Genomic DNA, 9,856 nt, shown 5'->3' on the forward strand with positions numbered 1-9,856 from the left:
GGAGTCACTGCAAGGCCTGGCTGCCCGCTGGGCTGAGAGGCGAGGCCAGGCCGCGAGGCGGCCGCCGGGGCCCGCGCGAGGCCGCAGAGCCGTCCCGGGCGGCGCCGGCGGCCGCCTGGGACGCGCCGCCTCCACGCGCATGCGCAGTGCGGAGCATCACGCGCCGCCGTACGTGCTCCGCCTCGTGACCTGAAGGCGCAGGGAAGGCGGTCACGTGAGAAGAGAAGAAGGTGGCGGGGGGCGGGGCTGGCCCGTCCCGTCCCCAACATGGCTGCCTACCTGCAGTGGCGCCGATTCGTGTTCTTTGACAGGGAGACGGTGAAGGAGCCGCCGGGGCTGGATGGGGCCGGTGGGAAGCCCTTCGCGCTTCCCCCGGGCATCGCGGTTTGCGACTCGGGCCGGGGAAGTCTCGTGTTCGGAGATATCCTGCGCGGCGGCTGGAGCCGGCGGTGCTGGCCGCGTGGGGCTCGGTGGGGCTCGGTGGGGCTCGGGGCAGTACCTGGCGCGGCTCCCGCGCGGGCTCGGGGGCGCTCCAGCCCTGGGAGCGCGGTAGCTTCCTGCTCTGGGCTGTCCTTTGCCCGGTAAGAAGAAATGCCGCTGTGTGTTTCGGTGCTCTCGGGTTGCTCTGCAGGCGCGTGCTTCCCGTAGCCTCAGCAGAGGTCAGCGAGAAGCAAGGGTTATAGTTTTGCGCTCTGGTAGGATTGCAGGTGTGGATTTCCGCCGCCCCTCTTCTTTGTGTGCCTTAACTGTGATCTACATATGGAAGGTCAGATTTGGTTTTTGCCTCGCTCCCTTCAGCTCAGTAGTTTCCAGGCTTACAAGCTGAGGGTAACGCATCTGTACCAGCTGAAACAGCACAGTATCTTGGTTTCCGTCGGTGAGGATGAAGAGGGTATTAACCCCTTGGTAAGTTAATAACCGAGCGAGGAAAGTGCATTTGTGTTATGGCTCTTTCCTGAGACTTCTGCGATTACCGCGGCTGGCCTTTCTTGCCTTAAGTAGCTCATTCTGGGCACTGTTACATCTGATGCCGGGTCTTGGCCTGCAACTACCTCACGTTTTGCTTATGCCACATCACTGTCATTTGTAGGTTAAAGTCTGGAACCTGGAGAAACGAGATGGTGGCAATCCTCTTTGCACACGAATCTTTCCAGCAATACCAGGTAACAAGCCCACAGTGGTATCCTGCCTTACTGTCCACGAGAATCTTAATTTCATGGCTATCGGTAAGTAAACCTGAACTGTCATAGCTTAAGAAAAGAAAAATAAGTTTCTTAAAAATAAGGAAAATCTTACGGTCCTCGCTCAGATGAAAGGAAAATGAATAGATAGCATGAGAATCGGCATAGAACATCCCGACAGTTCTTCTTCTCGTGCAGTTTTTAGGTAATTCTCACAGAGAGATAGCATATCCTGTGCTGTCTGAGAGCTTGAGAAGGTAAACGCGTAAGTTTAGCCTGACTCTGTGTGTATTACAGTGATCATTTCGATACTTAAAAGAGAGGCGCGTCGTTTCAGTTGATGTCATCTCTCCCCACCAGCCAGTAATGTTACACGTGTATTGCTCTTGGTACGAAATTTAGCTTTTGTTGTAGTACAGGTAAAAACAGGGGGTTTTGTGATGACCTGATGTTACAGACTGCTTTTTTTTTTTCAAGCCCAGTATAGAAACCCTTTTTGAAAACAGAAAAGCCAATTTCCCTTTTTGGATTTAACCATTCCTTCGTAGTATTCCTGGCTTAACTTCTGACAGAGTGAGACCAGTAATGTTGTGAGGTTACACGCGCTTTCGGTGAGTTGCTCCCTGCGCTGAAATCAAAAAGCTTTCCATATGTGTGTTGTGGGTTTCCACCCTGCCTCAGCTTGCAGGACTGGGCCTCTTGGTGAGCTCTGAAAAGTGGACGTTGTACAATTGGTGGATGAAAGAGCTATTTGTAAAACGACCTGCAGATAAACGCAAAGAAAAATAGCCTGCGACGGAAGTTTGCGTGCGCAAAGCAAGTTGAAGCTTGCTGAACAGTGACATCCTGTGTGCGGTTGGGTGAGGGCTCTGTGCCCTAACAGGAGTGATTGGGGGTGGCTCGGCGCGTACTTCCTGGACACGAGAACCCGCGTCAGTCCCATTACTTAGCACCTCGCTGGTGAGCAGGGTGTTGTCGCTGTCTGGAGTTGCCCTAACCGACGCTGGATGATATTTCAGGTGTGTCGTATAAGTAACAGTTCAGTCTGTTCCCTTCACCAGGTTTTGCGGATGGGAGTGTTGTGCTAACCAAAGGAGACATCACTCGAGACCGGCACAGTAAGACCCAGGTCCTCCATGAAGGCAGTTACCCGGTTACCGGCCTTGCTTTCCGGCAGTCTGGCAAAACAACGCATCTATTTGTGGTGACCACAGAGAACATCCAGGTGGGAAGTTAACTGGAAAAAACGAGGCTCTGACTTGCAAATTGCGTTGGTTTCAGAGTCGAGTTCGGGGCAGTCCCCAAAACCTTGTGTTTCCTCTGTAGTCTTATACGCTCTCAGTGAAGGACTGTCCTCACCTGGAGCTGGACACTCACGGCTGTGGATTGCGCTGTTCGTCCCTCAGTGACCCCTCCCAGGATCTCCAGTTCATTGTGGCGGGAAACGAATGTGTGTACCTTTATCAACCGGACGAACGTGGCCCCTGCTTTGCCTTCGAGGGACAAAAGCTGATTGTTCACTGGTATCGGGGGTACCTCATCATTGTCTCCAAGGACCGGAAGACTTCTCCGAAGTAGGGCTCCTCGGAACAGACGAGTTCTTTTCGCTCTTGCCGTTTCCTGCTTTCCCTCTTTTTCTTTCTTCCCTGTGAGGTTTTGCTCTTGAGGGCCGATTGCAGCTTTGTCAGAGGCGGCATAGGGTTCACCCGGGCCCACGTATCAATTAACTTCCACTGTGAGAGTGGCACAGTGAAGCCTGCTGAATGGCGGGACTTTTTTGCCGGTCCTGTGAATTTCTCTATCTAACGCATAGCTGGAATTCACGCATATATACGTGGTGGTTTGCCTTTGAGTCTGCTTTGCTTCACCGCCCGCGCAAACCCTGTTTGTCTTGCTCTCTGCACATCCCTAGTTTGCATAGGTATCGAGAATGAAAGTTACGCTCTCCTTGTTTTCTAAAACTTTCTTCTGCTCTTCAGGTCAGAGTTTGCTGGGAACGAGGCACAGAATTCGGACAAACAAGTCCTGAATATCTATGACTTGGGCAACAAATTCATCGCGTACAGCTCGGTCTTTGATGATGTAGTGGACGTCTTAGCAGAGTGGGGTTCTCTGTATGTACTGACCAGAGACGGGAAGATTCACGTCCTGCAGGAGAAGGATACGCAAACCAAACTCGAGGTACGTACAGCTGTGCTGTTGTTAGTCTCTGCCTTCTGCCTGCGAGATCGTACCGGCTCTGCAGATCGGAAAGTCGAACCCTTCGGGTCAGCGAGTTACGGAACGAGAGACCCGGTAGCTTTTCATTGTCACCAGTGTTAGAAGGCATTTGGTATTTAAAAGCCCGAGCGCGTGTACGTGTCCAGCACCAAAAAGAAACAACAGCTTGTTTTCCAGGCGCGTTTGAACTTGTTTCGCGGGGTGGTATTTCCCTCGTGCTGCTCTTACCGTGTATTTAACAGATGCTCTTCAGAAAGAACTTATTTGAAATGGCCATTAACCTGGCCAAGAGCCACCACTTGGACAGCGACGGTTTGTCGGAGATTTTCCGGCAGTATGGCGATCATCTCTATAACAAGGGGAACCACGACGGAGCCATCCAGCAGTATATCCGGTAAGCAGGGGTCCTGTGGAGCCGTGAGGGTAGAGTACAGAGAGGAGCTACGGAGGCCTTGATGTCTGTTTCAGCCCAGGAGCAAAACCAAAACGAACCAAAAAAAGCACGGCTCGAGGTAGAAATGATACCGCCGGAGAGAAGCGTGTTGGTGAGAGTAGAAGTCTCCAAAAAAGCTGCTTGAAAATTGCTCTCTAAACCTTAGGATAAAGTTCTCCTCTTTGATCGTATTTTAACGTGAATAATGAAAGCACACTGGTGTGGAGCGAGGCCTGGCGAAGTCATTAGAAACCAGGGATCGCTCTAGGCAACGTGGACGATGTGATTTGACCATGCCTTATTGGGCAATTCTCCAACGGCTTAACGTCGCTTTTAAAACATCTCAGGCTTTTTCAAACTCGGAGCAGGCCGGTCTGTGGCTGGCTGCAAATTTCACGTTAGGTCTCTTTGAAATGCCACAAAGCGTGTCACGTTCACGTAGAACTGAGACACTGGAGCCCCGACGTCTAGCGAGAGTCGGCGTGGATGTTGTTACCGACTTGCGTTCGGGATGACTGTGGCTCATCTGCTCCGTGTGGACACGAGTGTTCAAAGCTGACTTGGAGGTCTGCGACTGAAATGAATGCAGAGAGAGCATTCGTTCCCCTTCTTTGGGGCTTCCCAGTTAGCTGCGGTCGGAGCGTAGTCGGTCTTCTCGCTGCCTCCTTCAAAGGAGGATTAACTTCTCGTGTGCTCTCACCATCGTCCCGATCGCAGCCTTTGTGGAGGGTTGGTTGGTTGACTGCGCGTGTGGATGGGTGGTCTTATGCCATAACCGGTTGTTACTTCTGACGCGTCGCGGAGCGGGCCCGGGTGGGTTAGTGCCTGCTGAGGGTGAGGCTTCTGCGTGCTGTGGTGTTAATTTCTCGTTCGTTTTGATTTCCTGGGTATTGGGTCTGTTGTAATGTGAGGCTTCCCCTTCCAGAACTATAGGGAAGCTGGAACCGTCTTACGTTATTCGGAAGTTCCTGGACGCTCAACGTATCCACAACCTCACTGCTTATCTGCAGACGCTTCACCTGCAGTCCCTGGCCAATGCAGACCATACTACGCTTCTGCTGAATTGCTATACCAAACTCAAAGACAGCTCCAAACTGGAGGAGTTCATAAAGGTATTGGGGGAAGGTGAAATCAGGCAAAGCTGTCATGTCGTTGTCCTCCTCCTCCTCCTTATAATAATAATAATAATAATAATAATAATAATAATAATAATAATAATAATAATAATAGGGTAGTGGTGACCTTGTAAATGGGCTCCTATGCAGCTGTTGAGGGAGAGAGGAACCGCTGTGACCCTCTGTAGCATTGTCTTTGCTCCTTTATTTCCAAGCTCTTGGTCACGGTCTTGGTTTTGGCCAGCTTGCCATCTGAGGCTGGAGTGCGCTGGCTTTTGCCAGTGTGAGTGGCAAGCTAATGAGAGGTGATTGGAGTACTGCCTTGCTAAACGTGAGAGCTTTCCCTCACGTAAGAGGTACTAAGTTTTCCCAGGTCTGGCTTTCCTCCTCTTACAGGAGTGGTTGCCGCCTGTGGACTGTCGGAGTGTTGCTGAGGGATCTTCTCTCTGCTTTTGTTCTTGTAGACGAGCGAGAGCGAGGTCCGCTTTGATGTGGAAACGGCAATCAAGGTGCTTCGTCAAGCGGGTTACTACTCCCACGCTGTGTACCTGGCAGAGAAGCACGCGCATCACGAGTGGTACCTCAAAATCCAGCTAGAGGACATCAAGGTGGGGAGGTGTTGGCGCTCCCGTGTTCTTACTGGGGAGAAGACCGCTTCTCCGGCCTCCTCTTTAGGGAGAGTACCATTTCACTGACCTCCTCCCCGGGGGCCAGCGTGCTGGCGGGACCGCTAAGGCAGCAGTAACGACCGCCGTGCTGCCGCTTGCACGTCGGCTTTCTGCTTTTGGCTCGTGCGGTGGAGCGGGGGTGGAAATCGGAGTGTCCGCCTTCGTTCTGTTTTGGATGCGGCTCTTTACAGTGCCATTTAGGAGGAGGGAGGGTCGGGAGTGAGAGGTGCATCCACCTCGCCTTCTGTTTCCCCTGGGCCACGGCCAGTCTTCCTCCGTGAGGAGGAAAGCGAGCGGGAATAGCGAACTAGGTGGTACATCAGAGCGAACGGTGTTTGTGGCGTACTCGCAGCACGTCCTCAGTGCTTTCTGTCCTAGCCTCGAAGAAGAGGCCGATGTCGTGGGATTATTTTGCCTGCTGCCTCCACAGAACTACCAAGAGGCTTTGCGATACATCGGAAAACTGCCTTTTGATCAGGCAGAGAGTAACATGAAGCGATATGGTAAAATCCTGATGCACCACGTCCCCAACGAGACCACGGAATTGCTGAAGATCCTTTGCACTGACTACCGGCCAGCGGGAGACAGTGAAGGCACTGGGATGCTGGAAGGAAAAAAGGTATGGTTTGCGTTGACTGAGAGCGATTGCTCTCGAGTGGTAAGTTTGCAGCGAGCGACTGCCGCTGCGCACCTTGGGGTGCTGGCCTCTTGTTTTAGTTATGATGGGAAGCCCCGTCTTGTACTAGTAGTCCCAGAGACGCGAGACCGCCTAAAGCTGCCGCACGGAGCCCGTTCCTGCCGTCGTCGGCGTCTCGTACTGTGCTGTATCTGTCGCGTCGTAGACGCCGGGAACGAGCGCTCCGCACGGCAGGGAAGAAGCACCGGGCTGGCTGCGACTCATCCGCACGCCTGACTTTTTCTGGCTGCGTTACAGGCTAATTCGGAGGAGTTCATTCCGGTCTTTGCGAACAACTCCCGAGAACTGAAGGCTTTTCTGGAGCACATGACCGAGGTGCAGGCTGACTCTCCGCAGGGCGTCTATGACACTTTACTGGAACTTCGACTCCAGAACTGGGCACACGAACGAGATGAGCAGGTTTGAGCTCCTCCCGCTTTGTGTTTTGAGAGGGAGACATGGTGTCTTTGAATGCTAACCTTTCCAGAGGAGCATCGATAACGTGAGGCAATACATAGGCTGTGCTGGACAGTTGGCGCGGAAGTGGGAAAGCAGCCTGCCAGCCGGGAGAACGCTCCTTCCGGTGAGGCTGAGCTTGTGTGGTACGCATCTCGCTTAAGAGCAGATTCCGGACAAGGTGACCTCTGTGGGCAGATGCTTCTCCCGCAAAAGTAGCTCTGCTTGCTTGTCTAGATCTCTGAGGTTGCCGGCCGCTCGGGTGAAAGAAATCGCGTCCTGTTTGCTTGAAAGGGATACAGGGCAAACAGCAGAACTCTCCTCTTCCAAAGAGCTGCAAATTGTCGTCAGGTCTTTGTGCAAAATGTTCTCTCTCTGTGCGTGCGTGCGTGTTGCTAACCCCGACCTGTGCCACTTCCCTGTAGGTCAAGGAGAAGCTGCACGATGAAGCCCTCACCCTCCTGAAGAGCGGAAGGTTCAAAACAGTTTTTGATAAGGCGTTGGTCTTATGTCAGATGCACAATTTCAAGGATGGGGTCCTCTACCTCTATGAGCAGGGCAAACTGTGAGTGTTGTTCTTGTCTGTAGAGTCCAGTGTCCCCCTCCCCGACTGCAGGGATTTCTGAGCCGTAAATGTCCCTGCCTTACAATGGTAACGACCTCTTCAGTATCTCAGGACGGCAGCTGTAGCTCATGGCTCAGCTGAAAACGTCTTGTCGTTAGAGTGGGGCAGTCACGTAGAGAGTGGATGACAGAACCGTCTCGGCTTCTGTGTGAACGGTTGAGGATTGGCTGGCTGGGTGAAAACCTTAGCCCCCTGTAACGACTCGAAGGAGGGGTGGATTGTTGCAGCTGACGAGTCTGTTTCTCCCGTAGTTTCCAACAGATCATGCACTACCACATGCAGAATGAGCAGTACAAGAAGGTGATCGAGGTGTGCGAGTTGTATGGCGACCAAGAGGCTTGTCTCTGGGAGCAGGCTCTCGGCTACTTTGCACGGAAGGAGGAGGACTGCAAAGAGTATATTGCTGCAGTACTGAAACACATCGAGAACAAGAACCTTATGCCTCCGCTGCTTGGTAATCGTGACGTGTGGCACCCCAAAAACAACCCCAAACCCCAAACTCAAGCTAGTTGGTAGCACTCTCTGTAGATTGAAAATTAGAGAGAAGTAGCGATGAGGTTTGAGCCCACCGTTTGAAGTATCGGCTGCTCCATAGGCAAAAGCCGTGCTGTTTGCAGCTGCCTGATTAGGGAGGAAGATGGGCGGTATCGGTCGTAGAGATGCCTGGACGTGATTTCTGTTGTCGGTGTGGGGAGTTGAAGGGCTTGCTGAAACTCTTGCTGTGCCTTGTTGGCTAAGCTGAAATGGAATCCAGTCCACTGGATCCTCGCTTTGCCCCTTCGGGTCAGAGCTATCCAAACACGCGCCCGGTCACCCGTTCCTGTGGAAGCGGTCAAACTCAAATCGAGTAGGAAATGAGCTCTCTGGTTGAGTGAGAGCTGACCGCCTCTGCCTGTAAGTGGCCTTTTACAGGGCAGCGGTCTGTCCGGGTAGGACAAGTGTAGCTGCAGTTTTTTCGCTGGTGTTGAAACTAACGTCTGGGTTGCTCTCAGTTGTGCAGACGCTGGCTCATAACTCCACAGCCACGCTGTCCGTGATTAAGGATTATCTCGTCAACAAGCTGCAGAAGCAGAGCCGCCAGATAGAGCAGGACGAGCAGAGAATTCAAAAATACCGAGAAGAGACTACGAGGATCCGCCGGGAGATCGAAGAGCTAAAAGCGAGGTGCGAGACTGTGCGCTGTCTTGCCTTACGTAGGGCAGAACTGTTGTTTCCTTCCACTAAAGGAAATGTATAAAGGGAAAATGCACTTTGATTTTCTCACCCTTCTGCCTCCTCTCTCTCAGTCCCAAGATCTTTCAAAAGACCAAGTGTAGCATTTGCACCAGTGCCCTGGAGCTGCCTTCGGTCCACTTCCTGTGCGGTCATTCCTTCCACCAGCATTGCTTTGAAAGCTACTCTGAGAGCGATTCAGAGTGTCCTACTTGCATGCCGGAGAATCGCAAAGTGATGGACATGATCCGAGCCCAGGAGCAGAAGAGAGATCTGCATGACCAGTTTCAGCATCAGGTAGGGTGCCGCTGCTTGTCTTAGCAAGCTGAAATAAATAAGGTGTGGATTCGTTTACAGATTCCCGGAGGCTGGCGGAGGAGGGTAAGGGTGAAAGTATTCCGTAAACGAGGTTACGTAGATTGTGAATGGTGAGGCGTTGGACCTTGGGGTGACTGCCTTATCTACAGGGCATCGGGAGTCCTCGATGCTCTCCAACGAGGAAAGAGAAGCTATTCTCACCTGGGCCCGACACGGATTGAGAGCTGTCGGTCAGGGTGACAGCTGGTCCACGGAACGGGGAGAGGAGAAGGGAACGAAAGCTGTGTGAATCGGGATGGGGACAGGACGGTGCGCTCGGGGCGCGCTGGCCTTGTGGCAGAGGAAGTGGCGGAGTAGAGAAGGGGCATTCGCTAGGCCAGGGTACCGCCCGTGGAAGCTGGAGCGGCCGAGGCAGTCGCTTTCCTGCTTAAGGTCATCGTTCATTACCTTTTCAGTGTGTGGCTCGGAGGCGGGATTGAAAGAGGAGGCGGAACTGCCACTGGCAGAAACCCTTGGCAGGGGCAGCTAGCTGCTCCTGTGGCACTTGCCGGGAAATAGCAGGGTAGCGGAGGGGTGACTTGGGCCGCTCTGTCTCCGCTAAAGGGGCTGTAAGCGCAGGGGGTGAAGGGGAAGGGGCCAGAGCGCGGAGGCTTTGGAGGCTTTTGCTGATGCTGCTGCTTTGTGTCCGGCAGCTCAAGTGTTCCAACGATGGCTTCTCCGTCGTGGCCGACTACTTTGGTCGAGGCGTCTTCAATAAGCTCACCCTCATCACGGACCTGCCCTCGGGCAAGGCGGCCGCGACGATTGAGGCTGGCCTGCAGCGGGAACTGCTCATCCACGCCAAGCGCAGCACCTGAGGCCGGGCCGTGTCTCCGCGGGCCCCCCCCTGCTCTGTCCCTCGGCCCCCCCAATAAACCAGACGAGCTGGGCAGTCCGCCGAGCGTGCGGGGCG

The 9,856-nt window shown here is 53.4% G+C and overlaps 1 protein-coding gene across 1 annotated transcript; it reads left to right on the plus strand.

The window, feature by feature from the left end:
• Nucleotides 1-214: 214 nt before the first annotated feature.
• VPS11 (VPS11 core subunit of CORVET and HOPS complexes) lies at nucleotides 215-9,835 on the plus strand. The gene is made up of 16 exons (XM_033003939.2): nucleotides 215-421; nucleotides 758-906; nucleotides 1,091-1,226; nucleotides 2,243-2,406; nucleotides 2,508-2,755; nucleotides 3,161-3,362; nucleotides 3,644-3,795; nucleotides 4,760-4,946; nucleotides 5,414-5,557; nucleotides 6,048-6,236; nucleotides 6,552-6,713; nucleotides 7,175-7,314; nucleotides 7,626-7,828; nucleotides 8,367-8,538; nucleotides 8,661-8,883; nucleotides 9,597-9,835. The coding sequence occupies exons 1-16, from the start codon at nucleotides 268-270 to the stop codon at nucleotides 9,759-9,761; spliced, it is 2,790 nt and encodes a 929-aa protein (XP_032859830.1). The 5' UTR covers nucleotides 215-267; the 3' UTR covers nucleotides 9,762-9,835.
• The last annotated feature ends 21 nt before the right edge of the window (nucleotides 9,836-9,856 follow it).

This window comes from Tyto alba, unplaced genomic scaffold, assembly GCF_018691265.1.
Source record: "Tyto alba isolate M040663 unplaced genomic scaffold, T.alba_DEE_v4.0 Super-Scaffold_32, whole genome shotgun sequence".
In the NCBI taxonomy this organism is placed as follows: domain Eukaryota; kingdom Metazoa; phylum Chordata; class Aves; order Strigiformes; family Tytonidae; genus Tyto; species Tyto alba.